The sequence below is a fragment of the Rutilus rutilus genome, assembly GCF_951802725.1.
Source record: "Rutilus rutilus genome assembly, chromosome: 18".
Taxonomy (NCBI): domain Eukaryota; kingdom Metazoa; phylum Chordata; class Actinopteri; order Cypriniformes; family Leuciscidae; genus Rutilus; species Rutilus rutilus.
In genome coordinates, this window is record NC_140231.1 from 16189491 (window position 1) to 16216045 (window position 26555).

Here is a 26555-nt window from a genome sequence, read left to right on the forward strand (position 1 = left end):
ATCTCTGCCGCCCTGGCGGTGTCATTTCCACACACTTCGTTTGGCCGCCTGCCAGCAGACAGGACATTCAAAAGAAGCGGAGTGGACTGAGCGAAACCAGGAGCCGAACGACCACAGCTGACCCCTGTTTACCATAGCAGACCACACAATGCATAGCGGTATAACGTGTGTTCTGCGTCACTTAAAAAAAAGAAAAAAAAAGAAGCAGCTTTAAAGAAATGTTATTCATATGTTTGCATTTCATTTTCACATTTTCATGGGTCACCGAGAAATAAAAAAGTCCGAGTTTATAAAAAAGAGAAAATCCTTTTAAAAACGTATGGTTCTAAAAATTCTAAAATGTCTAGTTTTTTTTAATTAAATTTTTGTATACAAGTTGGTTTCATATTTTTTTTAATGTTCAGACCACTTTCTACAAAATTATTTAATATAACTTTAAATAATAAAAATAACAAAAAATGTCAAGTGGTGTAATCCCTAAAAAGTATTTGAAAAACGGACTTGCACATTAAATACACGAGTGTACACAACATAAACAGTATATATATACTGCTGTCATATTAATCTCCATTAATCGAGTCTGACATAAAAGTATGTAATGTGTATGTAATATATATATATATATATATATATATATATATATATATATATATATATATATATATATATATATATTACATACTTTTATGTCATATATATAAACGTTTCCTTCCCTAATGTAGGCTATTTAAAATATTAGATCAAAATAACCCAATTAGGTAACTCAATTTGGCCTGGACTAAACATGCCTTAAAAAGATCTAAATATGTAATAGGTCTATATGATTAAAAATGGCATTGACAGTTATCATGGGTCATGATTACATTTACATCACATGACAACAAAATGTATTTTTGCATGTTGATTATTATCACATTGACTGGCATAATTGACACATTTTAAAATATTAATAATGCAACAATGCTTAATGTAAAGAAATAGGCTAGGCCTACTATTAAAAGATTACGTCAGACTACTTACAAGATTTTTCTTTTTTTCAAGAATGTCACATATTTTTTTCTTATTTACAATTACAAAACCATACAAATCACAAATTCTAAACATTTTAATCGTATAAGAGTTTTTTTTTTTTTTTTTTTAAACAAAACAAACTGAAATGCATTTTTGAATAACCTCAGATATGGACAAAAAGTCATTGACCCACAATGCAATAAAATAAAAATGGCAGCTAATACGATGTTACTAGTCTAGTATCGCTGAAGAATTACCGATAGCCAACTAAATCTTAATTCATGCAAAATATATATTCATATTATTTGCATAACAAAGTTTCAAAAAGTGCAAAACATGATTGAAACGTTTATACTTTATTATTCCATACTAATTTATTCCGTTAAATAATAAATAAAAAAATCTCATAGTGGGATTACAAAGTCATGCAGCCACCACGTGCATCCTTCTGACATTGTTTGATGGTAAATATGAATGTGTTGAATGGAAGTTCAGTCTTAAAGCGGTATGACGACATATCAACTTTTGCTCCTAGAGAGAAAAAAAAAATCACAGGCTGCACAGTGCAAAGGGAGACAGAGCCATCAACACTCTCCGTCCGTAACATTAACCCTCAAATCTTTCACGATGTACGTGCACGTCGAGAAACACCCTACACGTTACGCTTCGACATTTAAAACGTCGCCAAAAAGAGGCGCTGCGTAACGCGAAATGTCTTTGTTAATCTGTGTATTTTCCTCAGCGTCTCAGCGTCGCCGAAAGTCCAGTTCGGTTTTTACGTGAAGCTCCAAAAATCTATGAAATGTGTTTGCATGTTCTTCTGGATGTAGAGGTGGGATTGCGAGAATCGAAAGGTTGGTGAGCCCACACGCTCAGCTTCCCAGAAAGTACGTTTAGCAATAATTCTCTATTCTCTTCCTCACGCGCACGGCTCGGTCGAAGGCTACATGATTTCTGGAAGTGAAGAATAAGCTTTTTCTCCCTTCTTTTTGCCATCAATCTCAACGACAGGCTTGGAGAAGGGGCGCTCGGACAGTGGAAGCCCTCCCCTCTGCTCGGATCTGCCTTGGTAGGTGCGAATAAAAAAAGGGGCCAGTGTTTGCAAATATGCAGATACATAGAAAGGGGGGGAATCATACTTTGTTGAAGTCTGCTCAAAGTTGGGATGTCATCTTCCTAACGATCTTGTTGGCTGGGAGAACGGGAGAATGATTGTACCGTACATTGTCAGTCGTGCTGCTGCAGACCGTACACTGGCACCGCAGAGACCCAGGTTTCAGATCATTGAGTCTAGACAAAAGGTATTTTTGTGCTGCTTTAATGTCAAATTGAATTAAGATCCGACACATATTTCTAGCGACTGGACAATATTGACTCGTTGCAGCAGATATTTTGCTTTATTTTCTTATGGAAACACGATTACGCTTCCCAGCCCAGGAAGTATAATATTGCTTTAATTTTACAGAACGCAAGAATTACATTTAATTGACTGAATATACAAACTGTAATCGTATTTAAATGCTATGGTGGGCTGCATAAACTTAACACTTTCTTGAATAAGTGCTAGTAAAATTATGATGCCGATGACGTTTATGATAGTTGCTCCAGCATGTAACGACAGGTGGTATTGTAGTTGATGATGCGTTATGTTATAGACGCGGAACTTTTGGTCTACCGGCAGCACACCTGTGCATTACTAAAACCCTGTGGTTGTTATTATGACGGTATATGTTGTAAAATATAAAGGGTTTTTAAAATGTGTTTTCAATTTGCTGTTTAGTCGCTCGTGAATTGTGGTGATTAGTGCAACTCATCGCGGTGGGATTAGGCAAAAATGTGCGCTTCATTGTTCACTGAGAGGACATTATCAGGCTGATGTCGCCGCGGAGACTGAGAGCGCGCGGGGATTTACTGCTGCAGTCCGTCAGCGCGCGGCGCTCATGCACGCACTGTTTGTGTGATTGCCAGTCATTAACTTTCGCAATGACGCAAAGAGTTGGAGAAGTTTTCAAGCGCATTTAACTTTGAGCCATGCAAATGCTCAGGGCGCCGCTCGACAAAGTTCACATCTGGCTGAGCGAGCTCTGAAAACATGAATTATTGTCAACGTCCTCTGGATCTCGTGCGCAAGTGTGCTTGCGTGTGAGAGAGCATGCGTGCGTGAGCGAGTGTGTGTGTAATCGTGAAGCGGTGTGAGGAAGAAAGACAGCGGCAGGGGGAGATAGGTGTGTGTGTGTGTGTGTGTGTCTTGAGGGAGATGTTACGTACCTGAATTGCTCGATATTAGCCTGGCTGCGTGACGTTGCGATGAAATCTGTTATTTTATTCTCCTCTCAGAGGCTTCAGCGCTTTAGTGGCATTAGATTATCCATTACTTCAAATTTGTCTTGGAAATTAATTTGACAAATGTTAGAAGTTTAGTGTTCTTGATTTGTTGACTGTATTTTTTTTTTTTTTAAATAAAAAAGTAAACATTGTTACAGATTGTATAAGGTTGTCAATTAAATTCCCATAATCGATCATTGTAATTAATGGTCAATTAATCGATGAATCGTTAACCAATCTTAAATCGAAGCAGGGGGGCGCTACTAATGCCAGGGACACACAAAGACTAGCTGAAACATTCTAAGACTGAACTGAACACACTTACAGACTTTTCAACGACTGAAGCAGATTTTAAACAACGCAGATGTCTTGGTGGGTTTGGGCATGATCAGTCAAGTATCAAATTTCATTCATAATCGTCCTTACAGTTGTTAAGTGTGTCCCTGGCTTAAGGGGCTGTTTACACAACACCGGTTTCAACTAAATACTTAAAACTTTTTATGGCCGTTTGTTCACACAACAACGGCGTTTCGGGTGCCTGAAAACGCTAAGTTTAAAGTTTCAAAGTGCACGTTTTTGAAAACGGTCTCTGTGTAAACAACAAAAACGCGAATCTCTGAAGACTATATTAATACATTTAGAATAAGTATGGTGCGCTCGCTTCATTTTTCTTGTCTGCTGCACGTTTTACGCATGAGCACGGTCACCTCAAACCATTCAACTGGTATATTTTCAGAAATAATAATTACACTCAAAAACTGAAATGTTTGTCTGCTTGACCAGGGTAAGTTTTCATAAATGTATTCAAGCATACATAACTAACAGTAAATAACCTCTCTAGTGTTTTTTTGATAGCTAACTAACGTACTGTAAACACTGAACTTTCCTGAGGTAGATGCAACGTTATATGACATATTGATCACAAGCTGTTTTACTGACGTCTTTCCGCGGTTGAAACACTGATTGAGCGATTATATGAGACATGATTCGTTCCGGTAACTTGCATTAAAGTGGAAGAAAAGATTTATCAAAATAATGTTTGGTGTAGGGAAAAACTGCGGACCTGGCAAACCTGGCTTGAACTACGGGTGATTCATAGGGTCAAATAGAGACTGCTTTTATGGTGCTTTTTTTTTTTTTTTTTACTTTTAATGCATTATTGTCTCATTAACTAAGTTCATGCATTTTCTTCACAAACAGTATGAGTTGAGATACCGATTATGGGCCGATACATCGGTGCATCTCTAGTTCAAATGAAAAAAATAATACACTGTAAAAAATGATTGTGATTTTAACAGTAAAAGACTGTAAAAATGCTACAATGAAAAACTGTTAATTTGTTAACAGAAAGTTTTCTTACTATATACGGTAAATAACTGTGATAGATCTAATGGTACATTTAATGTAATTTTACTGTAACATACCGTTTAATTTACAGTTTTTGGAAGTAAAAACGAACAAGTCATTGTATAATTTACAGTGAAAAAATTCCCACAATTCCCTGCGTGACACTTAACATTTGATGTATTTTTGTTGAAATAAATGTTTCGTCATAGTTTTCTTAGTTTTTTTTTTTTATAATCAGTTATGTACATTATGGTTTTATGTTACATTTAATGTTATTAAATGAATGTTTATTGTATTTTTGTTACCATGATGGTGTTTAGTGTTTGTGTGAATGACACTGTGCAGCTTCTATATTTGCCAATGTTAACTTTCTTGTGGAAGAACTACTTGTGATGAGCTTTGATTAATCATGTGACTCTCATTACTGCTGTGATTGTTGGTTGTCAGTGTATTATAATGGTACAAAACAGATATTAATACTTGAATAAGTCGGTAAATTAACATTATATCAGATAATGAAATATGGTTTATTACTGTACATTTTAAGTTAAGTCTGTACAACCTAAAATGTTGCTACTGTATTTTTTACGGGAAATTTCTGGTAACCACAGCTGCCAGTTTTTTTCTGTAAATGTAATGGATTTTTTTTTACAGTGTAGCTCTGTTGTTAATTTTAACCTCTAATATTATAGTAATGTACCAAATGAGATATAGTATGTAGGATGTAGTATGTAGGATATATGAGATGTATAGTTTAGTAAGTTTACAGCATTAGTTGGGAGAGATTTGTTGTCCTTAAGAAAATCAAGCTATCGGTATACCGGCAGATATCCTTCTGAATAATCGGCTATCGTATCAGCAGAGAAATTGAGTATTGGTGCATCTCTGTTTAAAGTGTAAAACTCATGTTCACTGCAGGATTGTAGGGTTGGTATTCAATAGGGGGAGGACCAATTAGTCGCGTGTTTGTCCCTAGGGAGGAGGCACGAGTTCTCTTTACAAACCGCTTCACATGACATATTACCATTAGAGGCCTTGCAAACGTAAATGCATACATTTAAAATACATTTTGTCAGTTAACATAAATGTTTAAATAGTCTGCCGTGGACACATACTGAATGTTTCTTCCAATTAATGAATTAATAATATAAAATGAATGTCAATGAGTGTTAAGATATTGAAACTGTCACAATAATTGGAAATGGAAATGAGAGGAGAAACTGTCTGTGATTTAAAGACTTTAAGGATTTACAGGAAGCAAAGTTGAATATTTCCAAACAATCTTCTCAAATTGCTGTTTGGGTGTAATTAGCCATTACTAGGCTTCCTTCCTTTTAATGTAGCGATATCAGTCATACAATTCTCCAGACACATCTTTATGTAGCTATTATCCTGTGCTTTAGTACATTAATGATTCTGCTGAATATGTGTGTATAGCAGCTATCATAGCCGCACTACTTCTATACTTTTTGACACACAGGATATTGCAGTTTTCCAAATCAATATTATCATATTTATTTAAAACAGTTGTTTTTATTACCTTTGGCACCTAGAAATTACTATTATTTTGAGAGAGGAAAGATGAAGCCCACAATTGTTGTTCTGTTCCATCGTATAATTGTTGTGCGACTAATTGGTTCAATTGATCAGAACATTAGCAGTTTTTCACTCTCAAACTTTTAACAGTATGAGCTCCGAAAGTATTAGCATCTGCAGTAATTGGTCATATCCTGTAACATTATACCATTAACAACATTGATGCCTTTCTGTGTCACAAAAGTGGCCTAGTTAGTATTCACACTACAACCACAAATAATGCTATTTGCTAGCATCAACGCTCTAACTGTCATTATAGCTGAACAAAAAAAAAAAAGCACCAATTTCTATTTCTCTCAACTTTGAGTGCTTTTCCATGCTGTCTGGTCGGTGCCTTTTCCTGTTCAGCTGTAAGTTTCTTGACCTCTCAACCTCTGTTTGAAAACGAATCCTCTCTTGTCAGTCCAATTCACCAAGGTCGTTGCTCATAATTTCCCTTTGATCAAAGCATATGATCCTCAAAGGCTTATATCTTACATTTGTGACACATTGGACTTGAAACAAAATAGGATATTGTAGTTTACGTAACCTAATGACAGCTTTAGGAAAGAGCTATTTATATTCCATACTCACTTCTGTTTTTAGATCATATGAGGTAATGTTGCCGTTTGCCGTTACAGCGCAGTCCCATTTTGTCCTTTGTTACCCCTAACCAGTCAAACATTATTGATTATGAAGAGTAAAGAGGCGCTCTAAATCACTGGAGAGCTGAATTGATCAAACTGGTGTATTTTGGCCATCTCTGACACCAAGTTATTACATATTACTTTCAGTTTAAGGATGGAACAAAAATGTGCTTATTGCATTTATATCTGCATTTTGTGTGAAACATCTGACAGAAGCAACCAATGACCAGCTGAACCGATTCTGACCATGTGACAGATGAGATCGGGATGAACTTGTCTTCATCTTGTCAGAGAAGACTGACAGGACATTTTGTCGATCACTTCTAATTAGGGATGCTCCGTTTCAGCCAATAAACAAGACTTTTTTAAAGTTATCATTATTTGTCTGATTAGTAAAAATGCTACAGTAGCCAATATATATGTCAATAAATGATCATGGGAACCCACATTACCATACTAAAAGTTGGCATACCTAATTAAAAAAAGTTTACTCAGAGCCTGCAAGATTCTTCATGGAAACTTGTTTCTGCCACTGGATACAAAAAATAAAAAAGGTAGTCTGGCGTAGCCTTACGACTGACTGTAGAAGGTCTGGACTCCATGTACCTTTCATTGGCCAATGACCACCCAGAGGCCGTCTGACTGACATGTAAAGCAACCAATCACAGTTCGTTTTGTACCGCGTCATGTTTATGGGTGTGAAAATGTAACGTCGATGTCCTTACAATAACTGACCGGCGTGTAAAACTCTTGAATATTTTTAAAGAGTCTATGCCGCGAACTGAACAAACTTCACATCCTTTTGAAAATCTAGCGTTAAGTTGATCCTGATAAGCGCTCATTGTCACAGTTGTAAACACGACAGCTTTTCTCTTCCATGAGGGGGTTTGGCATCACGGCATCTTTGTTTCCAGGCAGACCGTTAAAAAGAACGTGAAACACACATCTCCCGGACATAATGTAGAATTCAACCAATCAGATGACGACTTCGAAAATGTTTCAAGTTAAGTGTGTCATATGCATCAGACTTTCAGCCAGCAGTCCGTGCGGCTGAGACTATAAAGTATTTGCGACTTTTTATCTTACAATTCAGACTTTTTGTTCTTGCAATTGTGATTTTGCATCTTGCAATTCGGACTTTTTTTTCCCTCAGAATTGTAATATAAACCCGCAATTTGCGAGTTATAATTTCAAAATTGCTTAATATAAAATCGCAATTGAGTGTTATAAAGTCAGAATTTCGTCAGTCTTTTTTTCCTCAGAATTGGACTTTATAACTCTCAATTGCGAGTTTATATCTCGCAATTCTGGCTTCTTTCCTCAGTATTGTGAAATGTAAACTCGCAACGTCAGAAAAGTGCAATTGCAAGTTTATATATCGGAATTCTGACATTATAACTCACAATTTTGAGCTTATATCTCACAATTCTGAGAAAAGAAGTGTGAGATAAACTGTAACAATTATTTTTGGCGGAAACAAAGATATATATATATATTTTTTTTAAATATTGTTTTATGTTTTACATAGGCATTTACTGTATAATTTATTTTCTATAATTTTTATAAGAAAGATTGCTTTCTGCAGTTGCACTATTTAAAAAAAAAAAATGTTATGTGAAGTTTGTCATAGACATTTGGACTTTTAAGGTGAGCATTTTTTGTATTCAGTCTCACAAAAGGTAGAATGATATATAATATCTGCGCATACTGTATATATTTTAGGCTATCAGTCGGATAAAGTTCACACATTTATGTGGCGTTACACTGAGTTACCTCGCCTATTGTGAAAGAGCATTGGTCCAAAATGTAGCTCCACAGCTAAACATGAAATATGTTCTCAGATAGTGTCACATCACACAGCAGTTTTGAGTTCAGTGTGGAAAGAGACAAATTTGCTGATTATTTTAAGTCCTTACTATGCAAGCATACTGGTCATTGAAACAACATAGCTAGTGAACAGCAATTATATGTGGCAGGAAAAAAAATGATACTGTCAAGGAGGAATGAAGGAAATGTTGCAATGACAATCAGTTGACTTAATTTGAAAAATCTGCGAGTTAATTAGACAAAAATGTTGGAAGAGCGTGAAGTGCTCGTGTTTGACAGAATGTGGGAGTTACACATTTGTAGATGGATGAGTTGATAAAATCACAGGGTCTGAGGAGGCATGATTTGACGCGAGTCCTCAGTGAATACTGTGCAGAGAAGCCGGAAGATAGTTTAACTTAAAGGTGGACCTGATGTTGAAGAGGTTACAATGATTGACAGGAACCGGTGTGGAGGCAGCGACAGACAAATTGACTTATTTCAGCTTTTATGAGACATCAGCAAAAACAGGTCATATGTTACATGAGCAGATGGGGGGGGGGGGGGGGGATGCACAAGACAACAAACTACAGAGAACTGACAATGCGCTTAGTAACCATCATACACTGTTTTTGCATTTTATTTACTGTGAGATCAATGGTATCATATATCGCCTAAAGCATCCGGCTCACAGGGATTCTCTGTGACTGAATTTACTCCTAACTGGGAAAAAACGTCTCAAAACAGGAGGAAGCAAATCGATTAATTTATGTCCAGTGGGCTTATTTGCCAAGTCATTTTGTGGGCCCATTTCCATCACCCTAATGGTTACTTTGGGAACAGTAATTAAGCAAGTAGTGCTAACATTGAGCCACCTGTCCCTTGCCTTTTTCTTACCCCATCTGACTGGCCGCGCTGCCTCTTTCACACACGTTGTCATTCTTAACAAGACTTTATCAGAACTTTGCACTGTTATAGGCTTGGTAAGATGTTTTAATGTTTTTGAAACAATATCTTATGCTCACCAAGGTTGCATATATTTGATCAAAAACTTTTTCAATACATACAAACTGTTTTCTATTTCAATATATTTTAAAATGCAATTTAATTCTGTGATGGAAAAGCCGAATTTTCAACCGTCTTAAATCATTCTTATATGCTGATTTGGTTATTCTGAAGAAACATTTCTTATTATTATCAATGTTGAAAACAGTTGTGCAGCTTAATATGTTTGTGGAAACTGTGATACAGTTTTTTGATGAATAGAATGTTCTAAAAAGCATTATTTGAAATATGCAAATGTTGTTCACACTTTAGATTTGGGTCTAATTCTCACTATTAACTGACTATTAACTAGGACTTTTGCCTCAATAAACCCATAATTACTGCTTGTTAATAGTTAGTAAGGTAGTTGTTAAGTTTACTTATTGGGTAGAAGGTATGTAAAATATGGTCATGCAGAATAATGCATTAATATGTGTTTTATAAGTACTGATAACAGCCAATATCCTAGTAATATGCATGCTAATACGCAACTAGTTAATAGTGAGAATTGGAGCCTAAACTAAAGTTTTGCCCAAATGTCTTTACTATCACATTTGATCAATTTGATGCATCCTTGCTATTTAAAAGTAAATAAAATAAAAAAACTTTTGAATGGTAGTGTACACTGATCTAGGATTACAACATATCATAAGATAGAAACAAAACAATAACACAGATAGGAGTGTATATCATGGGGACGGACTACAACACGCTGTTAGGATAACACTTGGTGTGTGGCGGTGTGTGGCCAACTGTTGGCTTGGTGCAGCAACCATAAGAGTGGAACGGATTTGAGATGTGCCATATTGCCATTCCAAGCCAGGATAAAAGAGAAACCACGGGCTGTCCATCGCAAGCTAGCATGGTCCGTTAGAGACATGTTTTTCTCCTTAGCTTTGGATGGGAAGTGAGTCATTGCTGCTAATACTGAATAAAAACGCTGCTATGTAATTTCAGTGCTTTTGGGACGTGAAGGTCGGGTGCTTCCATAGTCCCAGCAAGAGATGTGTGCGGCAGGGAAGGTTTGGCAGGCGTGAGGTAAGGCAGCCTGGTGCAGTGTGGCCCCTGGTTTGAGAAGGAGAACGAGAGGAGAGAGAGAGAGAGAGAGAGAGAGAGAGAGAGAGCAAAGGAGAGAAAGAGGCTGGCTGTGGTCCGCTGGCGCCACAGACCCCTGAGCTGGGGAGAATGCGGGGGCTGCGCTCCTGCCTTTGAAGCTTTACCTCCCACTAATTCTGGCCTTCCAATTTCCACACACTGCGTAGATCCCCTCCACCACCCCTCATCCTCTCCTCTCTCCCTCCCTGTCCCTTTGTTTCCCTTATAAGGACTGGCCCGGCCATTTCCTCAGCTTTTCTCAGTGGGGTTGTGTGTGTGGGTGTTTGTGGATGTCTCTGTTGTGGACAGGGGGCCAGCCAATAAAAAACCAAGTTGAGTTTTTGCTGTTTGGATTCTGTCATGAGGTAAAATTCTGTGTCCGGACGTTTAACAACGTTCTGTCATGTTTCATATTTCACAGTGCGATTGACAACAGGTCTCTTTGTGTTATGTTACAAAATCTTTTCAAGTTTGATGTGATTTTTGAAGGAATTTTCTGTAAGATTTTAAACATTCCATCTGATTAAGCGTTAAAAAATTACTTTGCACCATCTTAAACTACTTTAATGCATTTGAATTATTCGGGGATAAACACTCTAGGATATAATTAGGCCATCAGGGATTGATGGGGTTGACAGTGTTACAGAAGTTTTTTTTTTTTTTTGTGACATTACAAATATTAATATGACATTTTAAGATGGGCACCTACTCTCAAATGTACCAAAACACAAGCTGTCTGCAAAAAAAAAAAAAGAGCAGACATTAATTGTCCTTGGGAAGTTCCCTTCTTGAAAGGAAGAAGAGTTTTTTGGGGGGATTTATGAAATGGTTTAAAAGACACAGCAATTATGGTAACAGGGTTGAAGTATAACATGGGAACTAATACTATACAGAGAGAGAGAAGAAAAACAAAATAGTTTTTTATTATTTTATCAGAAATGTGGATATAATACATCAAGAAGTAGGGTCTTGCAGAAAAAGAAAGTGTTTAGAGAAATATCTAAATTAGCACATAGTAAAATAAATAATTTAACAATAGATAGCTGATGTCATAATTTAGGGATACAAATGGCACCTGTTTTGTAGAATGACCTCTTTATATTTTCATAACAAGTGTAGTATCTACCTGTACCGGTATATGTGATTAGAGATTGTTTAGGTTATCGATTAAGCAAAAATAAAGTGGCAGTGAAATATGTAGCAGATGTATACATATGAATGCCTAAAATAAATTGTATACATAGGGGACAGTAATGCCCTGCCTGCACCCTTCAGAGTACTTGTGCTCGGCCCTTCAAAATGAGTACGTACTACATAGTATTAACCCTGTACTCCCACTGTTACTACAGTGAATAAAGGAACAGACAGGTGATCAGGTTTGTGCTTGCCCAGCTGACCTCAAACTTTTTAAAGTTATCTAAATGACTTCATTCATTAGAAGTTTGACTTGCACTTGCCAAAGACATAATTGATTTATTTTCACAAAAGTTCATGTTATTCATTTTCTATAACATATACGCTGATAAAGAGAAGTTAATGGGTTCAAGTTTACTGTACAGTACGTTGCACCGTCTTCTGTCTCATGTCATCTTTTACAGAAGCAGTGAGTCTCACTTTTCTTAAAGGCTAATCGTGAAAATGATTGCATGGTTTTGTTTTTGGCTTTTTTATAATTCAGGGTGCTTTTTATCACATCGTCTGGCTGTCCTACTGTTCATTTCTGTCTCATTTTTGCTTTTACTCCTTCTAAATAGTGTTTGAAGATAAATGTACATATTGATTTCTCAGGCACAGTAGGGGCATCGGTACAGCACTCAATAAAATGTTGGAGCCATGCGAAAGAAAGGTTCTCACTGTTCACAGCCGCTGCTTTTTTTGTTGTCAAGGTCTCTTTTAAACATCAGAACGCTTTCAACATCTTTCCGTCTCTCTCTCCTTCTGTCTTTGTGTCTTAGTTTACAGGTTGCCGGCGGAAAGATGTGGATGAGGGCTGAAGTCTAGAGCTGAGGGCATCGGAGTCTGCCTGCCATTGGCCGGCCATTTCGCCCGTTACGGGGAGGCTCCACCCTCACCTGGGAACTGAACGGATCTCGAACGCTGCCTGGCTCCTCCCTCGGCAGCCCCCGTCCCCTCCCCAACCCCGCCCCCCCCTCCCGAGCTCACACCCCGGGGCTGGACCATGTCTGGCAGGCAGCCGGAGGGTAGCCGGACACCCAAGGCCCAGGACCAGGACACGGACCAGGACTGCGGGGAGGACAGCCCCGTCATCGAACGCCGCAACCGGAGCGGCATCATCAGCGAGCCCCTCAGCAAGAGCCTGAAGAGGTCTCGCACCCTCTCGCAGTACACCGCCGCATGCCCCCAGACCGCCAACGGACTGAAACACAACGGCCAGGCAAAGAGCCACGCGGCCAAGCCCCAGCCCGCCCAGCAGCAGCCGCAGCAGCCTTCCGCCTCGGCCTTGGTGTCGAGCAAGCTGGACCGGACCCTGGAGCAGGTGTTGGAGGGACAGAACGGCCTGTTGCACTTTGCCCAGGCAGCTGCGCTGCTAAAGCGGGCGGGCATGGAGCACATGCTGCTGCCAGGGGGAATGGGAGTGGGCGTGGGCGGGGGCGAGGTTGGGACGGTTGACCTGGAGGGGGCGTCGGTGGCCGACGCGGTCGGGGGTCACACAGACTTCCCGTACGGTGTGGGCGGCGGCTTCCCCTTCAACCCGGGGCTCTTCATCATGACGCCAGCCGGAGTCTTCCTGGCTGACAGCGCACTGCACATGGCCGGCTTGACGGAGTACCCAGTGCAAAGCGAGCTTGCCTCCGCGATTAGCTCCGGAAAGAAGAAAAGGAAACGCTGTGGGATGTGTCCACCTTGCCGGCGCAGGATTAACTGCGAGCAGTGCAGCAGTTGCCGGAACCGCAAGACGGGCCACCAGATCTGCAAGTTCCGCAAGTGCGAGGAGCTCAAGAAGAAACCGTCTGCTGCACTGGAGGTAAACGATACTGAGACTCTGTTTTATTAATTCCTTTGCTTGTGTGCACTAATATTACAGAGGGAATGTTTTGTGGCCAGAAAGCATAACAACATTTGTTGCTTCAAATTTGGGTGAACTTTGTACTCAATGGCGGTGTTGAGAGAGCCTCTGCTGAGGGTTAGGCTGGGAGATGAGGCTTTGGGGTGACAGGTGGCACTGACAGTAGTGGGGGAGGGAGATACGGCCAGACATGCACCATGGGGTTTGTTCTAATCTGCCCCCCACTGCGGCATCACGTCACTCTTCCCACATCATGCCTCTGTGACACTACTAGGACACTCCTAAGAGACATGACGCCCTCCGGTGTGGCTGCTTTTATAGGTCCCTGCGTTCATTAGACCGGTTTTACAGAGAGATGCTAATTTTGTTAAGATCAAGAATCGTAGCGAGTTTCTTCAACCCGTTGGTATGTTTGAGGATGTAGCGGTGGGCATGATGTGGACGTATTTGTGTATGTGTTTTTATGTACGACGTAATCCATCTGGTTATAGGGCTGTCATCTGGAGCACCAGGTGTCAGTGACGAACAGCCCACCCCCTGCTCTCTCTCATCAGTTGGGGCTGATGGTCCTCCAAACTTATTACAGAGTGTCCAAATGTCAATAGTGTTTGAATTATGGCAGACGAATTTGGCGGATTATTTATTTTGAAGTCATCATGAAATTAAAATAAACCCCATTTACTTAATGCACATTCCTGGACTCATTGTGAATGATCAGTGCATGCTATTCCAGAGAAAACGGGAACACTTTACACTACTGTTCGATTTATTAACATTATTTAATGCATTTGGTATAATGATCTAACAATAAACAAAATTTTTACAGCATTCATTAGTTACACTAGTTTACATTCAACAATGTTCATTTATAAACATTAGTGCTGTCAAATCGATTAATCACAATTAATCAATTCTAAAATAAAAGTTTGTGTTTATATAATATATGTGCATATATATGTGTGTGTGCACGTGTCTGTCTGTTTGTATACACACACACACACACACACACATATATATATGCCGTTTGTGTGTGCACAAATACACACATATAAATTGAATAGTATATATACACACATGTTATATAAACACAAACTTATATGTTAGAACTGATTAATCGTGATTAATCGATTTGACAGCACTAATAAATATACTATTGTTCATTGTTGACAATGTTTGTGTATGTTAAAAATGTATTAGCAAATGTAAAAAAAATGACATTAACCTTGATTAAAAAAAAATGCTATAAACAGTAAACATATTTTTCATTGTTAGTTCATATTAGCGATTGCATTAATTAGTGTTTATTTAATGAACCTCATTGTAAAGTGTTTCATGTTTGACACTTTTTTAATTTTGTCTCTTATGCTCACCAAGGCTTAATTTATCAAAAGTACAGTAAAAAGTAAAACCAGCAATATTGTGAAATATTACACTTTAAAATAACTGTTTTCTAATTGAAAATATCATTCATATGATCCTTCAAAAATCATTCTAACATGCTGATTTGGTGCCCAAGAAACATTTCGTATTATTGAAAACAGTTAGTGGTGCTTTACATTTTGATTCTTTGATGAATAGAAAGTAAAAAAAAAAACAGCATAATAAATGTATTTACTGTCAATTTTTGAGAAACTTTGTGTCCTTGCTGAAAAAAGTATTTGTTTACTTCAAAAGAAAAACTCTTACTGACACCAAACTTTTGAATAGTGGTGTACCTATTTCTGCATAGTTTTAGCAGACATAGTTTTCATTTTGGCTTTTCATGATCGCAATGGATGAAATCAAGTCCCCTCTACATTGTGTTCTTGATGAATATCCTGTTTCACTGACATTACAAGTGAAATGGGTTGTGAACAGCATTTCAGATATACTTTAATTTTAACATATTAATAGAAGCACAACACAAAGCTTTACATTAACATATTAATATTTCACTATCTCAATGTTCTTGATACCAAGATAGTTTGCTGGTCTCCAAGATCTTACACCTGGAAATTAAGTTTTTTTTAATTTATTTTTATATATATATAATTAACAATTCTGATATAAAAGTTCATAACTTTTCTCTCTTCACGTTCTCATGTTTGATGTTTCTGTGCCTTAATATGTATTTGACTCTTATTGGTTAAAAAAGGGACAAATGGTTAAATTGGTTCAAAGGTAGTCATGCCTCCTTTCTGTTGCTATATTCATAGGAAGAGGTTTTGGATTTGTCCATTTGATATCTTCCACAGAAATAAAACCTTTAAATCAATATTTTTTATTTTGTTTGCTGATTACAGACCCATCATTGAAACACCTTTCGTAAGATAAGAATAATAACGGCCGGGTGATGCTGTGTCACTAACGTTTCAGTCATTAAAAATGGTTTGGTAATTCCACGGCACGTCTGCTTCCCCAGCTGTCCAGTCAGTGTGGAGTCAAACAAGGTCACGTCTGATGGCGTCTCAGGGAGCCCCTGTGATTAAAATGTGTCTAAAACATAAAGCGCTGCCGGTTTATGGTTTCTTAAATAGATATTAATTTGAGCGCCTTCCATGATGGGAATAGTTTTGCACTAAGCGTCTGAGATGTGCTACACCTGCTGTTTTATTGCTACTAGACGGAGTTGAAACAGAACTGTGGAAACCAAATCAAGCACAACGTATTGATCCGTGTTTCTTTTTTGAAAGTGAATTTGTTGAATACAAGTTAAATTGCTAGTTGTTTTGTGTTGTTGGCCATAGATTATTGCCAGGTTAGAGCATTTTGGCTATGTTTGCTAAAAAGAAAATGTGTTAAAGTCTGATTGTTTACATTTTGTAGACCAGGTCATCATACTGTATATAATACAAAATACAGTAACATATTGATTCATGCTGCTTTTTTGAAAGTGAATTTGTGAATGCAAATTAAATAACTAGGTTTTGTGTTGTTGGCTATAAAAATCACTCTTCACTTGGCTAGTTTTGCGTGCTTGATAAATAGAAAAATGTGAACAATTAAAGTCTAATTGTTTGAAATTTGTGTAGTTTCTATACACTTTTGAACACAAATCCACTACAAAACATACTGAGAAATCTAAAAATCAGGATTTCTGTTTATCAGTGTAATGCTTTTGATTGTACTGCCACTGTTTTGGACAGAATTTATACTTATACCCAGCAAAAATAACACTGGTTCTGATAAGAAAATAACTTGTCCTGCATGAATCTATTTAGTTAAGACCAAGTTTGTCTAGCTAACCAGCTAAGTAAGTTAAGAAGCCTGGTTGGGACACCAGTACACCAGCATTACATGATGATCATCAACATACAAATATGTTTTGTTTGCTGGTGAACTGGTGTTCCCACCAGACTTGTTAACTAGCTTAACCGGCAGATTTACGTGGTCAGTGACTCTTTCACCAGTACAATTTTGGCATTTTGAATCCCATCATCATGAATTTGATCATAAAATCCAGTTTACCAGCATCTTAACTTCATTCAATCAGCTTAATGCAGGCTGACCAGTTTGACCTAAGGTTTTATTGTTTAGACCTCTTATTGTCTCATTAGCATTGATTACAGCATGGAATCAATCTTAGTATGTGAGTCTTAACTAGCTTAACTAGACTAGACTAACTTGGTCAACCATCTTCATGCAGGCTGACCAGTTTCACCAGTAAAGTCTTATCATTTAGACCGCTTAGCATCTCATCACCATTAATTAAAACATGAAATCCTATCCATCAGCATGGGATTCATTACTAATTTAACCAACAAGACTATTTTGCTCAGCCAGCTTCCTGCAGGCAGACCAGTTTCACCAGTAACGCTTTCCAGTTTAGACCACTTAAAGGAACCGTATGTAAGAAATGTATTTCAATTAATCATAAAATGGCCCTGATATGTCACTAGACATTAAGAAATCATGTTCATTTCAAATACTTATATCACTGACAACAGTAGTCCGGCCAGGATATTGTCATTTAAAAGTGAAGTTGCAGCCCTCAACTGATGTTGATGTTGTCATGTTGTGTTTTGGTCTGATGCCCCACCCTCCACCTATCTACTAATCACGAAGTCAGTAGTGTTTCGGCATCCGGGTTGCCAGCTCTGCTCTAGTTACCACAGCTGCAGCTACAAACGAGTCGGATAAAAAATGTCTAACGTTACGAAACCTAAAAGACCTCGTTATGAATCCGAAATACGTCGTGACAAAGTCCGAAAAAAAATGTACTGTGTAGGACTCGTCACTTGCCATTGGAAGCTCCTTGTAGCAGCCTACGTTCCTGCTGGATCCTGCAGCCTAAAGGCCCTTGCACACTGAGTCCGAAATTCGCGTCCGAAATTTCCGCACGTTAAAAAATAAATACGACCTCACGTTATGTCAATCACGCTTGTACACTGCCTCCGAAACTTTCGTCTGTCAAAAAAAAATTCGAATCAGGTTTGATTTTCTGCGTTTTTCGCATCGGTAGCAAGCATTTTGAATGGTGTTTTGACAATTCAGAACCACCGAATCACGAAAGCGAAAAAACGCATGCGATAATTTCGGACTCAGTGTGCAGGGGCCTTAACTTGCAACCTCGAGTCAGGGGGGAGGGGGAGGGGATACACCGCTCTACAGTAATTTGAAAGTGATTGCAGTACCAGTTTTGGCCACAATCTTACATACGGCTCCTTTAACAACATCTCATCACCATTAATTAGAATATGGAGTCCTGTCAATCAGCATGTGATTCTAAACTAACTTTATCAGCAAGACTACAAGCCAACAAGCTTCATGCAGGCAGACTAGTTGCACCAGTAAAGTTTTGTTGTAGACTGCTTATCATCTCATCACCATCAAAAAGTAGATGGCGTCTTATCTATCAGCATGGGAGTCTTAACTAGCTTAACCAGCAATACTTTGTATTGTATTGGTGTGTATACGGTAAAGTAACTGCATGTGCTTTGTGTGTGTGTTTAAGAAGGTACAGACAGGGAGTGATCTTGCAGTACTGGGTGTTTTGCAGCTTTCACGGTGCATTGCTGGCATCTCAGAGAGAGCCATAAAAACAGAGGGGAGAGTGAGGGGGGAGGTAGTGTGCAGACCGTCAAGGCCTTTGCCACCTCACACCTCACTGACTGGAGATGTGGGGAATTATTTTAGGAAGCCTGCGTCTGAATGGAAATAAAAGAAGCACAGGAGAATTAGGAGCTCGTCGGACTAACGTTCACTTTCACTCCAAGATCTCAGAGCTGTGTGTGTGACTGCGTGACTGCTTGCTTATTTGAGATGTGGTAATGCACGTAAATGGGATTGCTTGTTAGTGTTTGTTAGGTATTTAAGTATTTGTGAGGATACTGCGAGAAATTGTTCTTGCGTTAAAAATGCTGTTCTTACATATCTTATATATATAGTTCTGTCAGTGTGTTTATATATACATTTTTTAACTTTTAAACTTTTTCTTCTGCATATGAATGTTAGCTTCTAGCACTGAAAGATTTGTTTTCGGGGGGGGGGGGGGGGGGGGGGGGATGCCCACTCATCAGATGGTCAGGATGGAAGTCAGCTGACTGACCAGCTTAAACCTGTAACCACTTACGATGTCTTTTTTTTATCAGCACAAGGTTGCGTTTGTGGACAAAATGGTTAAAAAAAAGAAGAAGAAAATGAATAATTAAGATAAAATCGACTAACTATTTATTTATTATAAAGTTACAAAAGGTTTGCTTTAAGGTTAATCTGTATACTGTTAAAAGTGGTGACAAATTAAAAAGATCTAATCCTAACAATGACTTTCAGTAGTGTAATCGGTAACACTTTACAATAAAGTTCATTAGTTAACAGTACTTAATATATTAACTGACATGAACTAACAATGAGAAATACATCTGTTACTGTTTTTGTTAATCTTTGTTAATGTTAGTTAATAAAAATACATTCATTCATTGTTTGTTCATGTTATTTCACATTACATTAACTAATGTTAACAAGATTTTAATAATGTATTAGTAAATGTTGAAACTAACATATATGCTGTATATATATATATATATATATATATATATATGCTTAATAAATGCTGTATACGTGCAGGTAATTATTAGTTCATGCTAACTAATGTAGTTAACCTTATTGTAAAGTGTTACTCAAATAAATACACTTATTAATTCAATTGATACCAGCACAATTTTTACCTGACAATTATAAATTAGCTTTATGGGACAAATTTGTACCCAGAAGTGAGCTAAACCTGACCAGATCTCCCCAAACCTCCTTTTGGGGATGTCCTCATTTGTAAAAACAGTATAAAAGTCAAGTAAATAACATTTTTTGTTGTTGTTTTTTTAATGTAGAATGGTCCTGTAGGGTTAGTTTTAGGGTGTGTATTTATAACTAGCTTTATATATAAACCATAGATGTCTATGCAGTGTCATTTACATAGCAAAGTAAATGTGTGTTTGTGTCTCATGACAGTCTCATTAAAGAGTGAAGGGTTGATCTGAGATGATTGTGGTATCAGTGCTCTGAAAGAGGGAGATGGTCTCGCCTCGTCTTGGTATGCGCACACAGAGAGAAGCTGTCACCCTGCACCACTATCTGACACCCCGACACACACACATTCACACACTCACTCACACACACACACACACAGCAAAGGTATACATGACCACAGGGCTGCATACCGCACACACATAAAGACATGGAAAGCAACGGGCAGATTTTTGGCTTTCTGAAAAAGGGTCCAAAAGGGTCAAAAGCTTATATCACTGTATGAGAAATTCTTCAGTGAATCACATTATTGGTTTAGGTCAGAATTTAGTTATTTTTGCTGTAAATGCAACAAAACAATATATGTATATTAAATACACTGTAAAAAGTGATCATTTGACTTAACTTAAAAAAGTGAGGAAACCCGTTGAGAAAACACACTTCATGCGTAATTAAAAAAAAAAGAAAAAAAAGGTTATGTGGAATTGTCAAGTTAACAACTTAATTTTTTTCAATTACGCATGAAGTTTATTAACTTAATAAATTTAAGGCAATGGGTTTCCTTTTTAAAGTTAAGTCAGCTGATCACTTTTTAAAGTGTAAGGTAATGCTTTTGTTATATATATATTTGAGTGAAATAATCTTTTTTAATAATGAAAGACACTTTGATGGAAAAATATAAATTTAACCTTCAATCCGCAATTTTTAGCTCAGGCTATTGAACGGAAACATTGAAACTGCTCTCTTGTCCCTTCAGGTCAGTAATACAGCGCCAGTGTATCACTGACCTGTGAAAACTGAACCCTCAGCAGATTGGAGCATAGAACTTATTCATAGGAAAATCAATAAACAGATTAAGTTGGTGGATCTTTTGGTTGACACCTTCAGGAATGATGACCTTGGAAACGCATGCTACAGAGGGTTAAAGGTTGTGGGTCAAGCGGCATAATGGTCGTCTGTGAGCTAGGCTTCTGAAAGAGGATTGGGCGTTAGGGTCACTTCTAGTGGGGTAGTCACAAGCTAAAGGTCACAACCAGAGAATTCTCAGGGGCTCGTGTGCAAGAAACACCCACAGTGTTGAGTTTGAATTTCACATGTGGTCAGCAGTGGGCTCTTTGCATTGTTTCGAAATGAGTGTTTACTCAAATGTAGGTCTCAAAATTAAGCAGGAGCAGGAAATGCAACTTATAACAAAGAGAATATTTAGCTAATCTCAACATTATGGGTTTTTTGAGCAAGTATCAGATTTTTGGCTACACTTTACAATGAGGTATCTTTTTCTAACATTAGTTAATGTATTAACTAACATTAACCAACAGTGAGGAATATATTCGTACAGTATTTATTAACTTTTTTAATGTTAGTTATGTTCATGTTAAGGTTAGTACACAGTTAACTATATTAACTTTTAATCTTAAAAATGTATTAGTTAATGTAGAGATTAACATTAACATTGACTGTTCATGTTACCTAATGTAATAAACATTAGCTAATAAAATCTTATTGTAAAGTGTTACTAGATTTTTCCACATTTTTCCACAAATATGATAAATAAATATTTGTAGTAACATTTTTTTTTTTTTTGTCAGAAAAAAGTGATTATGTATTTTATTATCAGTTAGAAATAACTATAATGTAACTCCATGGCAAATATAAACCGATTCAAAAATTATGGAATTTGGTTTCATGTTGTTTATCATTCAAAAGTTACTAAATTGATTGCATTAAATTGATCAAAAAAAGTGGCAGTTAAGACATTTATAATGTTACAAAATTTTATTTCAGATAAATGCTGGTCTTTTGAACTTTCTATTCATCAAAGAATTCTGAAAAAATGTATCATGGTTTCCACAAAAAATATTAAACTGTTTTCAACACTGATAATAATAAAATTATATATATATATATATATATATATATATTATCACCAAATCAGCATATTAGGATGATTTCTAAAGGATCATGTGACACTGAAGACTGGAGTAATGATGCTGAAAATTCAGCTTTACTATGTTTCAAACCATCTATTTTGTATCTCAGAAAGCTTCAGTGAGTTTAAATTACTGTAACACTCCTCCTGTAACATTGCCTTGCTGTAACACTCAAATAAGTATAAAGATATATAGCATATAAATACTGGGCAATATAGTGCATTTATAACTATGTTTATTAATATACCTTTGTATTGAATGAAACTTAGCCCATCTTCGATCCGTTTTCACTGAGCTTGTTGCAATGCATTCTGGGATTGTCTTCTCCATAAAGAAAAATTGGTCACACTTTGTATTAGGTGTCTTTAACTACTATGTACTTACAAAAACAATGTACTTATTGTGTCCATGTTGTTTTGCTATTGAGGTGGGATACAAGTAATAGGGACAGGTTTAGTGTTATGGGTAAGTTTAAGGGGTAAGGAAAAGGTCAACAGTGATGTAATTACAGAAATTAATTGCATATGTAATTATATGCAGGTATTTTTTAAATATAAGTACAATGTAAAAGCATGTATGTACACAGTAAGTGCATTGTATCAAATTATTAATATAAATGTTAGTACATAGCAGTTAAGGGCACCTAATATAACATGCCTTGCATTTTGGTGTCTGACATGCTATATTCTTACTCAGCCACAAGAGGTTATTGTATTTACAAAATAAGGATCACACACCCTCCAAAGTAAAGAAAAAGACTTCTAAAAAATATGTTGTCTCCTCCAAGAAATACTTGAAATACTCCGGCATCCTTGATTTACAACATGATATTAGGAAGTGCTAAACCCATTAAAGTGTTAACATCTGCCCAGCTGTTGTCGTGGGAACACTCTAGTTTAGTGCCTTAAGTCTGGCCCATATATTTCTATGTGTTTGAGTGTTTAAACGTTGTCTGTCTTAGTTTGTCTCATTGAGGAACACTTGAATGATATTGAGTGTGAGTGTGTGGGCTAGTGCACATGTGATCATGTGAGCGGGGATGTGTTTGGCGCCCATGGCTTGGACTATTGCTGGCGAACGTGTGAGATTCTGTGCCGCAGTAGCATTGCACTGTTGGGGGGGCTGAAGGGGGGGGTGAACTATGTCTGTCCTGCAATGTCTGAGCTTCAGCCCCCTTCAACTTTAACGTCGCCTCACAAGGCTTCTTGCTTTTCCTCAGCTGGCCCGTTCTCGGTGCCCACCTGAGTCCCGCTGCAGATGCCAAACCGACAGACGTGCAGCACAGAAAGAATACAGAGAGACAGTGAGATATAAAGAGGCCATAGCGAGAGCAGTGTGGTGGGTGCTCGACGTGACTGCGTGGTGTCTAAATAATGAATGTGGCGTATCGGGTTTCACGTGGAGCCAGGGCCATGGCCCATGGCTGGAGAGGAGGAGGGGGCAGGAAAGACAGAACAGGGAAGGAAAGGGGGAGAAGAAGGAATTAGATGAATCACACCGCCTCAGAGGAGAGCAAAAGGATGTGAAACAACCAATGTCTGTGTATTTCTGTATTTTCAACTGGAACTATTTTCTGATAGTAGACATTTTGAATTAAACAACATCATTTTGTTCATTTGAAGACTTGCCGGAAGCTTGTCCTGTGTTGATGTAATTTCTATCAAAACAGGAAGTTTAAGCAGGAGATATCGAAGACCTCATCTCCTTTAGTTAGGCTTCCCTGCATCCAAATATGCATACTTCCCTAGGTGAAAAACAGTATTTGAAGAGAGTATGTCTGAATTAGTAGTATTCCTAAAATAGTAGGCAAAAAATACTTGATGGCCTACAACTTCCGGTGAGATTCTGAAGTGCGCATCCAGTGGACACTTTACTATCCCATGAGGTGATAGTAAAAGGCACAACTGACTCTGTAGGTCACATGACAAAGAGTGAAAACATAGCAGATGTCCAGATTTTGTTCATACTACACACTTTTGTACTATTATAGATTGACTTTAAGTTGCAAAGTTTGTACCTACTAAGTATGCGATTTCTGAAGAACCCTGTGAGACACAATGCTAGTCAGATGCAGATGGTATTAGGAGGCGGGGTATTTCGTTCTAGAGAACATTTGATTGGACAAAAATCTGTGTAGTGTAGGATGAGTCATCAATATTTTTGCATGCGAGTATACCAGTGTGTCCAGTGCCTAGTTCTTGTTTTGTCAAGTTGTGTCCATGATGTGCAAATAACATTACGGAAAGAAGTTACACAAGGGCAGTCTTACACAAGAATAGTCAAAAGTGGAGCCTAAGAAATAAGAAAATACTGGGGGCTCGTCCGGGATATTCCTAAGAAAGACGGGACCGATAATCATCTGACTTCATTAATCGTCATCAATATATTTGTTCCATTTACTTAAGAGAGAAAGCTGATGCTGTGTCTGAAATCGCGTACTGTCTGAGTTGGTACTACATTTGAATTTACTTCACAACCTTTAAAAAGTATGCTTTGTATAGTATGAATATGGATAGTATGAATGAAGTTCGGATGTACTACATCCACAATGTTGTTATTGTCACATGACCTACCAGAAGTTGCATTGTGTTGCTTCAATGCCATTCATAAAGTGCACATTTTAGAATCTCGGTGCAAGTAGTAAGTCATCTGGCGACTGTTTTTCGAACATATTTCTGTTTTGGCATACTGTTTTTTTCACATACTAAAGAGTAGGGAAGTATTTGATTTCTGAAACAGCGCAAGTTTCTTATGCATTAATCGTACACTAGCATATAGTTGGCTTCAAAAATAACACATGGACTAAAGGCCACAAAACGCTAATTCTTTCCCCAGGGTCTTTAACATATCTACATCTGTATGTGTTTTTCATCCAAACTGCACTCTACTAAATGCACCCCATTTCTGCCCCCTCCCCCCATTTCTCTTTCTCTTTCTCTAAGAAGGTAATGCTGCCGACGGGCGCGGCGTTCCGGTGGTTCCAGTAGGACTGTGACCTTTGACCTCCACCCAAAGCTCTGCCATCAAGTGCAATGCCAACTCTCGCTTGGATCATCTCGGGCACCAACACTGGCTAACAAACAAAAACTATGTGAAAAAAAAGAGAAATACAAGACAAATATAAAAAAAAACTTCATCACAAGATACAGAACAATAAAACAACAATACAAAAGAATCAAACGAGTAATGGATGCACCTACTTATTCCTTGAACCAAAAATTAAACATAAATAAAAATATCTATGGCAACTTTCATTCCCTTTTATATGTTTCCATTTTGGTACCTTTTTGTCCCTTTTCCAGCAGATTTTTTCTGTGGCTTAGACATGGAACTGTTCATTGACAAACAGAAATGGCGGACTCAGTGTGGACAATCAACAAAATTTCTGTGTTTGGTGTTAATGTTGTTCACGTGTGGAAAGATACAGTACTTGTGTAGAGAATGTAAATTTTACGGCTATATTTTAAAATTAGTGGCTAATGGCAAAGCACTATTGTAATTTAGGACCATTGTTCTTACTGAAAAACTGTATTTTATGATTGTTTCGTTTTTTAGTTTGATTTCAATTTATAGTTTCAAAAACTGATCATTGTTTGTCTTTCAAGGGAAAAGTAAATATTCCAAAATCTACAAATCCAGTTTTCTGAATAAACAAATATGCATCATCAAAATCCCTAATCTGATGACAACGTAATTGGAAGATAACATTTTCATTGTTTATGTAGCGTTGTTACTACTGGATGCTCCAAACTTTAAATATTTCAGTTTGTTTTACTGTATACTGGCAGCCTTTTGTTATATTATGTCAGATTACATCATATCATGTCACGTAATATCACGTGGAATCACGTTCCACGTGATGTTACGTTATATTACGGATCGTCACATTATTGTTCTCAGTGTAAAAGTCTGAATTTTTACAGAGCCCTCCACAGCACTTGCTCGGCTCAATCAAACGCACTGAACGATTTAACTTTTGTTTTGTTTCGTTTTGTTTTCATGACATTGCCGGTAGCTACATCTTTTTAAAAAAAAGCAGCAATGTTTGTATTGGATTAGAACTATGGACTGGTTTTGTGAATAAAAACAAATGCATGTATTTGTGTCGAAAATTTACAGCTCTGACGTCTGTCTATTTGCATGTTTTTTAAGAAACCGCTACAAACGTAAAAAAAAAAAAATTATAACAATATGGAAATGTTCGCAGAATCCTCTAGGTTGTTCCCTTTTCCATTCAAACAGTCAAAATAAAAAGCAATGGGACAAGATGTCATATTGAGATGCGATAAATATGTTTTATCAAGA

The 26555-nt window shown here is 37.5% G+C and overlaps 1 protein-coding gene across 5 annotated transcripts; it reads left to right on the plus strand.

The window, feature by feature from the left end:
* Window positions 1-1461: 1461 nt before the first annotated feature.
* cxxc5a (CXXC finger protein 5a) lies at window positions 1462-26555 on the plus strand. 5 transcript variants are annotated; one of them, XM_084387057.1, is made up of 3 exons: window positions 1462-2080; window positions 12806-13836; window positions 25196-26555. In XM_084387057.1, the coding sequence occupies exons 2-3, from the start codon at window positions 13030-13032 to the stop codon at window positions 25235-25237; spliced, it is 849 nt and encodes a 282-aa protein (XP_084243183.1). In that variant the 5' UTR covers window positions 1462-2080; window positions 12806-13029; the 3' UTR covers window positions 25238-26555. The 5 variants fall into 5 exon arrangements, with proteins under 5 accessions (XP_084243183.1, XP_084243181.1, XP_084243185.1 ...); XM_084387055.1 differs by having other exon boundaries at window positions 1563-2080; window positions 25193-26555; XM_084387059.1 differs by having other exon boundaries at window positions 1840-2084.